The sequence below is a fragment of the Gobius niger genome (genome assembly GCF_951799975.1).
Source record: "Gobius niger genome assembly, chromosome: 16".
In the NCBI taxonomy this organism is placed as follows: Eukaryota; Metazoa; Chordata; class Actinopteri; order Gobiiformes; family Gobiidae; genus Gobius; species Gobius niger.
Genome location: NC_136867.1, coordinates 11,007,167 through 11,023,204, shown reverse-complemented (window position 1 = coordinate 11,023,204; position 16,038 = coordinate 11,007,167). Strand labels below are relative to the sequence as shown.

Below are 16,038 nucleotides of genomic sequence, written 5' to 3'. Positions count from 1 at the left end.
GAGGCAGGTGAAACTGTTTGAATTTAGCACTTCAGGATCTACCTCAGATTTATGACAAACTGAACACTGAGCACCTAAAGGACCTGGAGAGACCCAGCCATCTGCTCACAGACAGTAAAATAGCATTAACCTCCCGTGATGATGGATAACTATAACCTAGAAGGGCCCTCTACCCACCACAGGTCCCACAATAGGAGGCAGCCTTGTTCGCCTCATACACTCTGATACATTATGAGTCACAAAGTACCCCTTCTCTGTCTGTCTCCTCCAGGACTCCAGTCAAATCGAATTACTGAAGGAGCTGCTGGACCTGCAGCAGGACATGGTGGTCATGATGCTATCGCTGCTCGAAGGTTGACCCTCAGCTGCTTATTAAGACACAGACATGTGCACCACACTGTCAGCACTTTACAATGATGCATGAAGTCTAGTGTAATGACTTTCCTGAAGAGCTTAGTAGCTATGGGGTATAATCACATAATTCCTAGAAATGTTCCCCTTAATGACTTTGTTTGGGTTGGGCCAGACATTTATAAATCGTCTGTGTGTTGCTTATGGAACCTATTAATTGTGAATGTAAAGTCACATTTTTCGACATTTTAAATAGAACTGAGGCTGTTTCACTTTTGAGATTGAAAGCTTTGTTCAGCAGCAGGATTAGGTTGTGTGTCACCTTTCCTATCCCCTTTGTAGGATTACAATCTGTTTATTAGTTCAGTGGTCGCCAATGTTTTGCCTCACTGTGACCCATATTTAAGCAGACACATTGGTAACTCCAAAATCAATGCTTAAAAACAATATTGTAGAGTCTAGAAGTCTATTAAAATGCCATCATTTTCAATATTATTTTTTCAACCTAGTTTGGAATAAACATACAACCAAGCTAACCAATAGTACAGTGTGTTGTTTTAATGTGACATTATTTGTAACATTGTTTTCCCCTCTCTCATCAGGAAACGTTGTCAATGGAACGATAGGCAAACAGATGGTGGACACTTTGGTGGAGTCTTCCAGCAACGTGGAGATGATTCTGAAGTTCTTTGACATGTTCCTCAAGCTGAAAGACTTGACCACTTCTGACAGCTTCAAGGAGTATGATCACGAGGGGAAGGGCGTCATCTCAAAGAAAGACTTCCAGAAATCCATGGAGAACCAGAAGCAGTACTCGCAGTCTGAGATCGAGTTCTTATTGTCCTGTGCCGAGGCGGATGAAAACGACATGTTCAATTATGAGCAGTTTGTGGAGCGATTTCACGAGCCGGCCAAAGACATCGGCTTTAACGTGGTGGTGCTGTTAACCAACCTCTCCGAGCATATGCCGCACGATGCCCGCCTGGCCACGTTTTTAGACCTCGCCGAGAGCGTGTTAAGCTACTTCGAGCCCTTCCTCGGCCGCATTGAGATCATGGGCGGTGCAAAGCGCATCGAGCGGGTCTACTTTGTCATCAGCCAGTCCAGCCGGACGCAGTGGGAGAAGCCTCAAGTCAAAGAGTCCAAGAGGCAGTTCATCTTCGACGTCGTGAACGAGGGAGGAGAGAGTGAAAAGATGGAGCTTTTTGTTAACTTTTGTGAGGACACTATTTTTGAGATGCAGCTGGCCTCCAAGATTTCTGAAACGGAGCCGGTGGAGCGTGCAGAAGAGGAGGACGATGATGACCAGAGTGTATTGGAGAACCAGGAGGAGGAAGAGGAGGAGAGGGAGATCCTGGAGTCTTTGTCTGCTTTCACCATGGCCTGTATCTCCATGAGGAAAAACTTGTGCCACTTCAGACAGATGCTAACATTGAAAAGCATGAGGCGGCAATACAGGAAGTTCCGTAAGATGAGCATCCGAGAGCTGGTGTGCGGCCTGTTCTCTTTCTTCTGGATGATCATCACTGGCCTGTTCCACTTTGTCTACAGCCTCATATGGGGCTTCCTCCATATCCTGTGGACCACTTTATTCGGCGGCGGCCTCGTAGAAGGGGCTAAGAACATGAAGGTGACGGACATCTTGGGGAACATGCCGGACCCCACTCAGTTCGGTATCCACGGCGACGTGCTGGAGACGGAGAAGATGGAGGCGTGCGAGGCGGCGGCCCTGGCAGAGCTGGGTCAGCGGGCTCAGGGGGAAGTGGCCGAGGCTGACCTCATGGCGGAGCTGCTAAACATCCAGCCCAAAAAGGAGGGCAAGCACGGGGCCGAGCCGGGACTGGGGGACGTTTCTGAGGTGGTGGTTGGAGACGCTCCCTCCATAGCCAGCGCGGTCAGGCAGAAGAAGGCACAGGTTAGTCGATAGAGGAGCCTGTTGGGTAATCATTAAAAAGGCTTTAACAACTTTAAGGGCTGGAAATGTAGGACACGAACTTGTAAAGAGATCTAAGTCTGTATGACTGTAATTGGGCGGATATTTCAGTACCACTTAGAGTTATAATGTAAGTCCTTTTGTGTTTCAGATGGCTGCAAAGAAGGACACTCCAAATTCCGACTACAAATCTGATTCAGAGAAAGGAGAGTAAGTGCATTTTTTTTCTGGTCATTACTGCTAGTCTCCATTATGATGAGGTTTGTATAGAATATATTAAGGCACAAATTATAATAGTGAACTTACTGTCCTTGGCTTGGCTCCAAAAAGTTTGAGAACCACAGGCCGAGAACATTGGGGGAAAAAACACATTTGAATTGTCCCAGAGGCAATATAATATGTGCTTGGGACATTTGAAGTCTCTCATGTATTTTTTTTTTTTTTTTTACTTTTTTTTTTTTTTAGCTCTGAGGATGGTGAAAAGAAGGACTATGACAAGGCGAGGGATGAGGTGCCCCCACAGGCCCCTTCAGAGGAGAAGAAAGCCCCCAAGAAGAGACTGGGCCCAAAGAAGGAGTCACCAGAGGCTTTCATGGCCAGCTTCTTCGCTGGGCTGGAGATCTATCAGACCAAGACTCTGGTTAGTGTTAGTGGTTAGTTAGTGGGTCATATCAGCAAAAACCCAGAATCATCATTGTCACGTACAGTTGTCATGTCGAAGTAAGATGTAGCAGATAGGAAGAGTGTATAATGCCTCTTTTTACATTTGATTGACTGGCTTGATAATTCACAATTCCCTGACCCATCTTGTCACAGCCAGTTTTTTTTTCAAGGTGACATGCCGTATTTTCCGGACTATAAGTCACTTTTTTTTTTTCCTAGTTTGGCTGACTTATACTCAGGTGCGACTTATATATCAGAATATGTAATTTCACACGTTTTTTTCACAATGACAGCCGCTAGAGGGCGCTCTAGGCTTGTGTACCAGTATCTGCTAAGACTGAACACAAATGTCCCCTAAAAGAAAATCACATTCTGCAGATTACAAGTGGCAAGTTGTGAAATATGCAGCCGAAAATGGTCATCGAGCAGCAGAAAGAAAGTTTGGAGTGAGCGAGAAACTTGTGAGGAACTGGCAAAAAGCGAAGGATACTCTCACTGCAATGAAGAAAACAAAAAAAGGCGAATCGTGGCCAAAAGCTGAGTTTGCAAATGGGTGCTTGAACAACGTGCTGCCGGGAGAGGCTTGTCAATAGTGCACTTATAGTCTGGAAAATACGGTACATCAAAAGCAAAAGCAAAGGTTTCTGAGCTGTAAACCATATTATGAATAAGTGGAGAAGTATTTAGCTTCATTCACATAGTTTTGTGTAGACCAGTTCACTTTGGTTGTTTCCTCTTCCACTGCTGAAGCGCACCAATCTGTATATCCTCGATTTTGTCTGCATTTTGAAAGCTCATGATCTATTTCCGGACCCACTTTGAGGGAGCTGTTCTGCACTCAAACAACATGATCGCATCACTGTCAATATGTTAGCATGTCGTTAGCGAACATTGTAGCTTGCACCTTGTTTTTAGCTCAGGTCATTTCCCTTACTGCCAGCGTTGTGCTACCCAAGCAACACAGATCCAAGGAGGAGCAGGCTTTACACATCACATATATTATAATGAACGCGTAGGTGCCAGACGTCAGAATTGTCAGTCTTTCTTACACGGTCTTAAAGTTGGTTCCACACAACAGGAGTTCGGGCTCTACCTCCCACTGTAAATCAATAAGGTTATTAACAACAGCAACTATTTGTGTTTTGCAGAACTACCTAGCCCGAAACTTCTACAACCTCCGCTTTCTGGCACTTTTTGTGGCCTTTGCAATAAACTTCATTCTCCTCTTCTACAAAGTAAGCTCACCGAGTAACTTACTAGCCTTTGTTTATGCTCAGGATAATGTCAGTGTTATCGATAATGTAATGTATTGGCCTTTAAACGCTGTGTAGGTGACTGGAGATTTCACGGATGATGAAGACCTCTGGACGCATCGAGGCCGAGGGAGCGAGGAGGAAGAGGAGGGGGCACTCGAGTACTTCGTCTTGCAGGAGAGCACAGGATACATGGCACCGACGCTACGCTGTTTGGCCATCCTGCACACCATCATATCATTCTTGTGTGTGCTGGGCTACTACTACCTCAAGGTAACGCAGTCAGCGGGTGAATTATGCAAAGTTGATGGCCTCTGAATGTCGCAAATACACTGAGATTGATTCTTGCCCCTCCAAGGTGCCTCTGGTTGTGTTTAAACGCGAGAAAGAGATCGCCAGGAAGCTGGAGTTTGCAGGGCTTTACATCACGGAGCAGCCTTCGGACGACGACATCAAAGGACAATGGGACAGGCTGGTCATCAATACTCCGTGAGTCTCCCGAAGTTGCGAGTCCTATGCAAATGCGTGCGCCGCTAATTACTGTTCATTTCTTATCAGCTCTTTCCCCAACAACTACTGGGATAAATTTGTCAAACGCAAAGTAAGTGGCTTATGGGATTCGGCTGTAATCTTTTAGACATTCAGGGCCCCCATGAAAAATGTCTATTCGGAAATGAATATTGCTATACTCTATTATGCTGTGTGGTTTGTGTAGGTGATTAAAAAGTACGGGGATCTATACGGAGCAGAGAGGATTGCAGAACTGCTGGGCTTGGATAAAAGTGCCCTGGACTTCAATCCTACAGAGGAGGCGGTTGCCAAGGAGGCCTCGCTGGTGTCATGGTGGGAATTTACGCTAAAATTGAACACTTGTTGCAGAAATATAGCGTCAAACTGTAAATAAGTATTCTTTTTCTTTTATCGTTTCAGGCTTAGTTCAATCGATACAAAATACCACGTCTGGAAACTGGGAGTGGTGTTTACAGACAATGTGAGGGCGGAAACAGACTGATGGCTAATTTAATACATGAACGGTTAACTAGGATCCATTCAATATCTTTGATTTGATGATTTTCTTTCTGTTTTTAGTCCTTCCTGTATTTAGTATGGTACACGACCATGTCCATCCTGGGTCACTACAACAACTTCTTCTTCGCTGCTCATCTCCTGGACATTGCCATGGGATTCAAGACGCTGCGCACCATTCTGTCCTCAGTCACACACAATGGCAAGCAGGTAAGAGTGCCGTTTGTGCTTTTTAACACTAGGGGGCACTGGAGAGTTAATGACAGTAGTTTTGATGAGGACAAAAACATGTCTGAATCTAAATAACACTAACAGGTTCTCAAGCCTCATTTTAAATAGAGATAATGTCATTTTTACTAATGCTTAGTATACTTAGTAGTAGGTGTTTACTGGTTTGGACATGATTTACATCCATTATTAGACCCTTTGGAGACCATCAGGCAATGATCACGATCAAATGAGGGCCTGATGGTACTTGGAAGGTCATCTATTTTATGAGATGGTACTTGATGAGAAAAGTTTGACTAACTGCACTAAGGTATTTTGTATTAAAAGCAGCTGTCGGTGAAAAACTTTTCTGTTCTGTTAAAAAATAAAAGTAATTTAATTGAATTCTGACAAAATCCTGGGATTTAGAACAATAATATTCAGTCATACTCCAATACGTTTTTCTGTTGTTTAAACATCATCTAAACTGTATTGTCTTTGCAGCTGTCCGTATTCCCAGTCCCAGTTGTTGCCATTTTTTAATCAAATGTGGATAGTTTATTATGCTCTTCCCTTGAACCATATTTCCAACAATTGTTTGTGTTGAGATGAACTGAGCCTTTTTTATGCAAAACACAAAAAGCCTCATTTAATTTGGTACAATGTGTTCACATGCTTTACATCCTTACAGCTGTGTACATAACTAAAGAAAGAAAACAAGAATCGAATACAAATGTTCTGTGACTTGTGAGTTCAGAGGTTCACGCTTGGATCTTTAGCCAGTGATTTTCTCCTGTATTTCTTATGTCTCTTGGACCAATGTTGCCAATCAGAGATGTTATGTCACCTCATTCACCAGAGGTGAAAATCTGTCAGAGATGCGATGATGCTGGTAGGATTCAGAGCGGCCTCCCCCTTCTCTACAGCCTGTGGGCAGATCAATCACCCTGTCAATCTCCTGCCGCAGCCTCCAGCGCCGCAGCTCAGAGCTCAACAAATAAATTACACGAATGTGGGCTGCGGGTGTCTTTTTGTCGCGGCGAGATAACAAAAGCTGTTTGCATGCATACAATAAATACTGAAGTAATGTTCCTACTGCTAAGAGAGATTTCCCATGATGCTCAGCGGTTTTTAAATGGAATCGACACATGTGAAAGAGCTATATTTCTGCTCCAGTGAGTTAGACAAATCAAACAAGATGTAATGAGTTTTTCTAATGCGTGTTTGTGTGTAGCTGGTGCTGACCGTGGGGCTGCTGGCTGTGGTGGTCTATCTCTACACTGTGGTGGCCTTTAACTTCTTCAGGAAGTTTTACAACAAGAGCGCGGACGACGATGAGCCGGACATGAAGTGTGACGACATGATGACGGTAACCAACTGGCACTTCCTTAAATGCCCTGAACCTGATTTTTATTAACAAACTATGATATAGGGAGTGCATAGCCTTCATTTGAAGTTGTGTGTAATTGTAACAACAACATCCGTTGTAGTAGTTGGTGTATTGTTTGTTTTGACAATCAATTCTGGACGTTTGGGGCCATGTTTTGGATGAAAATGATGCAAGTGCATACCGTCTATGTGCTGTGTGTCAGGGTTGCTGTGTGTGTGTGTGGATAGGTCCAATAATTACAGAGACATAAACATGCAAGGAATCACATGGCATGATCGGTAATAGCAGAAATCTATGCTGGAATACACAGCCCAATAAAAAAAAAGTTGCCACAAATTTTTTTTCGGGTCGAGTGCTGAGAGGACTGGGTGGCAGTCGAAGGCAGGTGCCTCAACGACATGGTCCGCGTGCACAGCTTCTGGCGTTCGGGACATGGAACGTCTCTTCGCTGGGGGGAAGGAGCCTGAGCTTGAGAGATACCGGCTAGATATAGTCGGGCTCACCTCCACGCACAGCTTGGGTTCTGGATCCCAACTCCTGGAGAGAGGCTGGACTCTCCATTTTTCTGGAGTTGCCCGCGGGGAGAGACGGCGGGCTGGGTGGGTTTGCTCATAGCCCCCCAGCTCAGCCGTCACGTGTTGGAGTTCACCCCGGTGAACGAGAGAAACGGGTCTCTCACTGTTGTCTCGGCCTACGGGCCCAACATCGGAGCAGAGTACCCGGCCTTCTTGGAGTCTCTGGGAGGGGTACTAGACGGTGCTCCGACTGCAGACTCCATTGTTCAACGCCCACGTGGGTAACGACAGTGAGACCTGGACGGGAGTGATTGGGAAGAACGGCCTCCCCGATCTGAACCCGAGTGGGGTTCTGTTATTGGACTTCTATGCGTCACAGTTTGTCCATAACGAACACCATGTTCGAGCACAAGGGTGTCCATAAGTGCACGTGGCACCAGGACACCCTAGGCAGGAGGTCGATGATCGACTTTGTAGTTGTGTCATCTGATCTCCGGCCGCGTGTCTCGGACACTCAGCTGAAGAGAGGGGCTGTCAACTGATCACCACCTGGTGGTGAGCTGGATCCGCTGGCAGGGGAGGAAGCCGGTCAGACCTGGCAGACCCAAGCGTGTTGTGAGGGTCTGTTGGGAACGTCTTCAACTCCCACCTCCGGAAGAGCTTCACCCAGTGAATCCTGGCAGTGTCATCTTGGAGTATGCCCCTGCCATCAGGGAACAAGAAATACATTGATGGAATAACCTGGTCTTTCAGGATGTTCAGGTCATCAGCTGATCTCATTGTTTGGGCGCATAGTGTTGCTGAACCTAGACCTGACCAACTCCAGCAACCCCAGGTCATAGGCAGTAATAGTACATCCATGTGGCAACCTTTTTTTTTTGGTCCAGCAGTATTCCATATAATCTTTAAGTGTTGTTCTTGGATTGTCAACATTAAAACATTGGAATAGGAAATTCACTGCATAATAATGGGCTTTGCTGTCCACTGTCAATTGCCATTTCAAATGCAAATGACTTCTTAATGTGTGTCTGAGCTCCTCAATTACAGCATTTTGCAACAAAAGCATTACAATGAGGGCAAACAGCACACCCAGCAAGCCAAGTAGTAAAAGGCTAATTGATTTAATTGGTGTCACATTTTGCTCCATCTGTAGATGATATAATATGTTATAATTGCCTCTGTGGTTCGCACTTAACCCTATTTCCAGTTCTCAGAAGCTATAGTGGAGGCATGGGAAAGGGCATGTGAATACTGCAACTTCAAGAATATCATTTACCTCCCTCCAGTGCTACCTGTTTCACATGTACGTGGGCGTGCGAGCCGGAGGGGGCATCGGGGACGAGATCGAGGACCCAGCGGGAGACCCCTACGAGCTCTACCGCATCCTCTTCGACATCACTTTCTTCTTCTTCGTCATCGTCATCCTCCTGGCCATCATCCAGGGTGAGCTTTGCCCCGCAGCTTACAAGCCCAAGGGTAACACATTCCCCCTCGCAGTCCCGCGGGTCACTGTTGCTCCATCTACAAAGTGTCTGTAGGATGTCTGGGGTGTTGCTATCGCACGCTCGCTGTGATACACGTGTTCTGTGTGGCTGCAGGTTTGATCATCGATGCCTTCGGAGAGCTGAGAGACCAGCAGGAACAGGTCAAAGAGGATATGGAGGTGAGAATAGAAATCCTTTTCCAGCAATGTCAGAAAGGACACAAGCAAATACGTGTATGGCAGTGATGGGATTTTGTGGAAAGTAACGGCACAGGAAATAGCAATATGACAGGGACTTTGTTTATTTCATGGTGATCCTCGCACTTATTCCAGAGTAAAGATTTACAACTACCATAAACGATTGTCTGCTTTTTCTTGATAATATAATGGAAACAGGGCTTCAAAATGCATTACTGTCATGCACTACAACTACTATCCCACTCATCACTATATTGTTAAGAACTTGGTTTGATCAATAGTGTGATGCATAAGTCTTGTGTGCACACCTGAGGTTTCTCACTGCACGACAGGCACTTTCAGAATAAGGAGCCCCCACAGTGCACTCATAGGCAAACTAAATCATTCATTAATTTTATGCTTTTATAAATAATTTAAAATGACAGTGACAATAATGATAAGGCAGACATCACTGTTATGTTTTCAAATGTTTGTGCTAGGTCTCATTATGGAAGGCATGTAAGAACGCTGGCTCCATGCTGGCAGCCATATGCAGCAACGATAAGCTCCTAAATGTCACTGGCATGCCATACTGAGTCCTAAAATACTGTTTAAAAATAAAGCTGTCTGTTTACCATGCTTTTATTTCTTATATTGATTGCAATGAAATGGGTGGACAATTATTTTGCTCTGTTTCAGACCAAGTGCTTCATCTGTGGCATCGGCAACGACTACTTCGACACGACGCCGCATGGCTTCGAGACCCACACTTTACAAGAGCACAACCTGGCCAACTACCTGTGAGTATCCCACCACCACAAGCATTATTTGTGAATCCCGTGCCTGTCCCGTTGTTTTTAATTGAACACCTGATCGACGGCTCTAGCAGTAGGGCCGCGCTCGCTAATGGCCCCGGCTCCAGATCAGTGGGTTCCTTCAGGCGTCCCTTCCATCTGTCTGCTACGAGTTTTCAGTATTTTTCTTTTCTCCCACACACTGCATACAGATCTGCCGCTGCTGTCTAATGCCCATGACAATAGCGCGTTTCAGGTCCATTTACGCTCACAGTCAGCTGGCCCGAGGCGGCGGCTGCGACCTCATTATGTTGCTTCATTACTATTTAATGCCGTGAACTTTATTGGGGAATGGGTTGGTGACAGCGCGCCTTCATACAGCGTGATTGGACGCGCCAAGATGCCACGCCGAGATGGAGCCGCGCTTTGCCATTTACAATTGATTCGGCGAACAACAGGTGACGGGAGGGGAAGTGGCACGTTGTGTAGTCGGATTCGGAGGCCTCCTATTAACAGAAACCCTGACATTTCTTGTGAAATCATTTCCTAGTGACATTTTTCCTTAATCTGATGTGCTTATTTTTCTAAAGGTTTTTCTTGATGTACCTTATCAACAAGGATGAGACCGAGCACACTGGCCAGGTGCAGTACTTTACACCACTAATGACCTTTTACTTCTATTACGCGAAACATAATGATTAATTGCCTTACATGGTTAGCAAAGCAGACAGGACCTTCAACAACACACTGAGCATTGGAAATACTACAAAAGAAAAAAAATCATCATACAATTTGTTTATTCCAGCATATCACTGTTTCCTTTTCCACTTTGAAATTGTAAGCATCTATTTTGGAGTTTAGAACCTAAGTATTGGCCTATTTAAAGACTTGACCAGCCACTATTTTCAGTTCGGTTTGTACACCGCAATTTTCAGTTCGTTTTAGGCTCAGTTTGAATCCCTGAAAAGCAACTTTAAGAGGCTGATTTTAGCTAACAGAACAAACAAACAAAGATGTGCATTATTTTTATATATAAACACCACCGTTTGCTTTGTTTTGCCTCGGGCAGGAGTCCTATGTGTGGAAGATGTACCAGGAACGATGTTGGGACTTCTTCCCAGCAGGAGACTGCTTCAGAAAACAATACGAGGACCAGCTTGGATAGAGTCTCTGGTTTCTCTGATCTCTACAGGCTGCACATGAAGCAGGCGTACAGCTGCTGGACCCAGCCGCTTTGGCTGGCAGACAAATGACCTGTACCCCCACAGTACAGTGCTTGTGTTAGAGGACATTTTTGGTTACCTATTTTGGATCATTTCTGTGACAGCATGTTGCCACTTACCTCACACAACCCCAAATCATTGCACAATTCTTTTTATTACATTTATTATTTCTTCTTTTTTGAGGAACCCGGGGTTGTGTGAGGTATAGGACCGCATGCATGTCGCCTTATGCACAAGAATCTATTAGAGAATGTTGACCTTGAGACTTATGCCAAATGAGTACAGTGAACTTACGTGCGCAATGCGTATTAGAGACCGTTCTCGTTTGTTTGTGTTGTGATGTTGCATTTTGAGACGTCTTAGAATGAATTGGTAACTGGTATGTTGTGTTGTGTAGAATGAGAAATGCCTATTTATCATCAAGTGCCTTAAAGAACTGTAACTACATTACAATGGAGCTATGCAAACCGTCTTTTTTCTCTTGTATGTACGACCAGTCTTTTTGAGAGCGGTAAGGAGCAGTAGCCGTCAATAGTTTGTTGGCTGACTTTTTTTCTAACTCGGAAGAACAGCATTGGTTTGGTTTTATTTCTTTGCCGAATGCAGCATTACTGAGACAAAAAACTATAGATTCCAGCAAAAGGAATTTCCTAATTACCTTCGAACAAATGAAAACAAAATTGCTATTGTATGGCCATTTGTATGTAGTAGCTTTGCTGACCTGTGCATTTCTTTTGAAAATAAAGAAATCTGTACTGAAATAGATTGTGTTCAGTTTCTTCCTCCCTAAACCGACGGCTCTGGCTGGTCGGTAAGACTGAGGGGACGGTCCTCTGCCTGGCGCATGATGGGACTTTTGGCTGCTTCCTGTGGTGCGGCCTGTCAGCTCACATCTCATCAGCACACCTCAGGCACCACACAGGGCTACAGCCTGCCGCTGGGAGCTGCACTCCACTCTGATGGCAACACCAGGACATGTGCTACAAACTCCTGTTGGACATGTTTTACCCACTGATGCCATTGACAAACTTTCACAAAATAAACTTGTGGCAACGCGTAAACAAGCAGCAACCCCCCCTCTCTTTTTGTCTTTTTCTGTGAAATGCATTTGTGGTTTCTGTGTGCCACATTGTTTTGCTGGATGCTTTTGTACGTCTTTGCCATGTTTTGTGGCGTTCAGCTGATTTTTTTTTTACTGCAGGGAGTCTATAATGGTCCTGAAGAAAGTAGATTTTTAAAAGTAACAGCTAGCTTGTGGGCTTAAGACATTTGAGCCTGTACATTTCTTCTTCTGAAGCACTGAAGATGTACCAAGAGCCCCCCACACCTGCAGCACAGTGGAGGCGTCACAAGAGGAGAACAAAAAAGGGACACACAAGAAGGTATCCGGGCAAGACTCACGGCTAAGGCACACATGCTTTCCATTGTTCTGGCTAATGGACGTCCACTGAAAAACAGATGAACTGCTACGCTCTTCCCAGAAGATGGGGAAAAACTGTTGTGGATCAGAGGGAGCTGCACAGGAGGAAGAGGAAAGAAGTGGAGGAGCTGCCCGGGGCAGGACACCACGCTCTAAAACAGGGACAAACCCAGGAGGGGGTGCACCGTTTCAGAGCACTGAAGGCAGCCAACCAGGTTTCTTCCGGGTGCTACGGTTTCCCCTACCTCCACAAACATGCTGGTCAGGTTGGCCCACAATGGCAGCGCGGCTCAGTCGCAGCGGCGCAGGACTAACACCTGAACACAATTTCGTTGTACAGTTGTACAATGACAAATAAAGCATTTACTTACTTACTTTTTAATGCTCTCAGTTCTTTGGATATGGCATGTATGCGCAAAGCAAGGTATCAGCAATTATGTGAAGATAAAACTTTCTTCTTCTTTATAACCATGTCCTCAGTATTCATTCAGTACCATGGTGTTTTTTTTTAAGAAACAATGTTGAACTATATGAAAAAACAGAGTGCCAAGATACACCATATAGACTTTACTGTTACTGACTGTTCTGATCTGGGGTTGCTGCAGTTGGTCAAGACTAGGTTCAGCATCACCATGTGCCCTAAGACGACCTGAACAGCCTTAATGACCAGGTTACTCCATCAATGGATTTGTTCTTCCCTGATGGCTCTGGCATTATTCCACGATAACAGTGCCAGGATTCGCGGCCTTAAATTGTGAAAGACTGGTTCAGGGAGGCATAATTCTCACACATGGATTGGCCACCACAGGGTCCAGGTCTTAACCTCAGTGAGAGTCTTTGAGATGTGCTGGAAAAGGCACAGGTCACACATTCCCATCATCGATAAAATATCTTGGTGCAAAGTAATGAAAGTTGTTTTAAGATTAAAAGATGATGTCACCCACAGATAGAGGAATCAGGAACAATGAAACATATTTTATACAAGCGGTTAGGCTCTGTACCGCAATAAAAATCAGCATTATTCATAAATTCATATGTTATTCATATGAATTCACAACAAAGCCATCTTTAAAAGGCCTCAAAATTATGCCCACAACAGGAAAACTCGTGTGACGGAAACCCATTCATGAGTTTATGGAACACTGGGGTGTCATCCGAAACCAAAACCTCATCGGACCTCGTGTGTACTACAATCATGAACTGGGAGAGATCAGGGGAAATGAACGCAACAGCTTGAGTCTCCCTCCGTTCCGCCACCTGCAGAGAACAGTGAGTGGTGACAGTGACGTGGCTGATCCTGCCCTCACATTTACCCCCCACCTGAGCGGGAAAACAGCACCACTACGACACAGAATGTGTCCAGATATGAGCCTGTAGAAAACACTATGGAGACCTGTCTGGGAATAGTTGAAAGAAAAGATGACTGCTTATAAATAAGTCATACTCAGTGTTTTGTTCCCAGCCTTTGGTCTGGTGTCCTATATTACACACTTAAACAAACATAGAAACAAAACTTTTTGTGTTTTTATGAGAAAATAAATATAAAAGAGACAAGGCAAACAAAGGGCAAAAAAATAAAAAAATAAAATTGCATTCCTTTAAATAGGGGAGAACGATTTTCCTTGAAAGAGACACTGACACAGTAGTGCAATATAACCTGTAACCTGAGCTTCTGTGAGAGAAGTTTAACCCTCGCACACAGAGGTATAGGCTTATCCCCTTGAGCTGTTGGGATGTAAATGACCCAAAACAACAGGATTACAAACTTTAGGCGGACTTAAACTTTTCATTTTCTATGCCAATACAGCTGGCTAGAACAGGCCAGATAAAAAAAGGTAATAGTAAAAAACAATGGAACATTATTTGACGATAATTACACTAGTACCTGAGGTGTCTTTAGCCTTTTGCTTGTGTTTTACATCCATCATAATGCGTTGTTTACATTGTTACAAAAGGCAAGAATCCCTAGATGGAAGTCATATAGTAGGCAATTAGCAAGCTACTCCCAAGACAGGTCCCGGATCCAGATGAGATCACGCAAGATAGAACTTAATTGATCTCACAATGAGAAATTCACTTGTTACAACAGCTCTCAAGAACGCTCAGGGGATGCAAGTAGTCAGGAAAATGTAAAATAAAAAAGAACAGGACAATGAGTAAACAAGTAATAGAAAATAGGTGTATCTTATGTACAATGGATGGAACAAAAAAAGAGGGGGGAGAATATAAAGAATATAAGAACAAGAAGAATATAAATAGTTCTTCTCTCTTCTTCTCAAAGTATAAGGGCCATAAGTTCAGAAAGTTTCTCTCTGAATTGTTTTTATTTCATTATGTAGCATTCCGATGAAACTGAATTGGAAATAAAAGTATTCAGAACCCATTCAAATACTGACTTCTCTTCATCATGGCTGATAGAAATGCCGCCTACATTTAAAGTCAAGGTCTTTGGTAAATGGCATTCATTGCACACGAGGAGCAGCTTTTACACAAAAGTGAGCGTAATAATTGGAACTTGAATTTAACTTCAACATATTCCGTGGTCTGAATACTTTCTTAACCCATTGTGTAACACATTTGAGATCCAAATATAGTAAGCCGTCCATGCTCACTCACCCTCATCATCATCTCTACTGCCCTTGTGCCACTGCAAGGCCCCAGCTCCTAGATCTGTTACACCCCCAAGGTCAGTTCGGAGAGAATGAGAGGGAGATACACTCGGGGCCTCTGGTAACTCAACTCTTGGTCCAGTGCACTGCAGAGAGACAGACAGACAGAGACAGTCAGACACAGGGCGTGAGGTGAACGGTGCTGACTGCTCCCTCCTGCCTTATACGCTCCACATGGTTTTCTATTGCGCTGATCTGGCAGGGTGCGCCTCAAATGCCGAGCTGTTTTTTTGACGCCGGGCCAAGCGACACCTGCAAGGACGAACGGGACGCGAGACCCTTGTAAATCCCGGTGCTTATTCCACACGCAAATACACTTCCAAGAGTATTTCCGAGTGCAAGGAGCCCGACGTACAGCCACTTGACAGTTGCTATGTCCGTCTGCTCGCCATGTCTGCATCTAATCAGAGTAGCGGAAGTTACGAGTGTGAAACAAACACTAGAGCAATTAGGCGCTCATTCCCAATCATCGTATACAAAGTGCCGTGATTTTCCAGAGCAATTTAGCAATAGCACTTAGCATAAGCAGAAGATTGATGAGAATGATTACAGAGAATAATTTCCACTAAAATTGCACCTCCCTATGGATGAATAATACATGCTGAGGTTGAATAGGGTTGGCATCACTGACTGCTGACTGAAGTGAGGAGAGGAAGGACATGGAGGTAAATGTCCAAATAGATACTTGAGGGCAACTGTGAGTTTCCACTACATGGCCTGTTAAACTTTGGAAACTGGTAGATCAGCTGGTGGAATTATTTAAAGACGGCGGCGCTGCGGGGCTTTCTGTCGATCTGACAATGGGTTTGATGTGTCATAATAAAAGACATTTCTATAGACGGTGAAACAATCCTCGGGAAAAGAACAAATGTGGTTTGGGATGTAAAGGCAGCATTATGAAGTGGAGAAGATGATGTGCTACTTTGGCAGAGAC

At 44.5% G+C, this 16,038-nt stretch overlaps 1 protein-coding gene across 1 annotated transcript in view; it reads left to right on the top strand.

Moving 5' to 3' along the window:
* Positions 1-11,972, top strand: part of LOC306976415 (ryanodine receptor 3) — a 97,918-nt gene extending 85,946 nt beyond the window's left edge. The window contains 19 exon segments of the mRNA XM_079574336.1: positions 272-353; positions 954-1,661; positions 1,664-1,706; positions 1,708-2,266; positions 2,436-2,494; positions 2,750-2,924; positions 4,096-4,182; positions 4,279-4,473; positions 4,559-4,689; positions 4,759-4,801; positions 4,916-5,043; positions 5,131-5,191; positions 5,290-5,436; positions 6,668-6,802; positions 8,625-8,781; positions 8,937-9,001; positions 9,698-9,798; positions 10,383-10,434; positions 10,862-11,972. Coding sequence (XP_079430462.1) covers positions 272-353; positions 954-1,661; positions 1,664-1,706; positions 1,708-2,266; positions 2,436-2,494; positions 2,750-2,924; positions 4,096-4,182; positions 4,279-4,473; positions 4,559-4,689; positions 4,759-4,801; positions 4,916-5,043; positions 5,131-5,191; positions 5,290-5,436; positions 6,668-6,802; positions 8,625-8,781; positions 8,937-9,001; positions 9,698-9,798; positions 10,383-10,434; positions 10,862-10,957 — 3,024 coding nt within the window. The 3' untranslated portion in view covers positions 10,958-11,972.
* Positions 11,973-16,038: the final 4,066 nt, after the last annotated feature.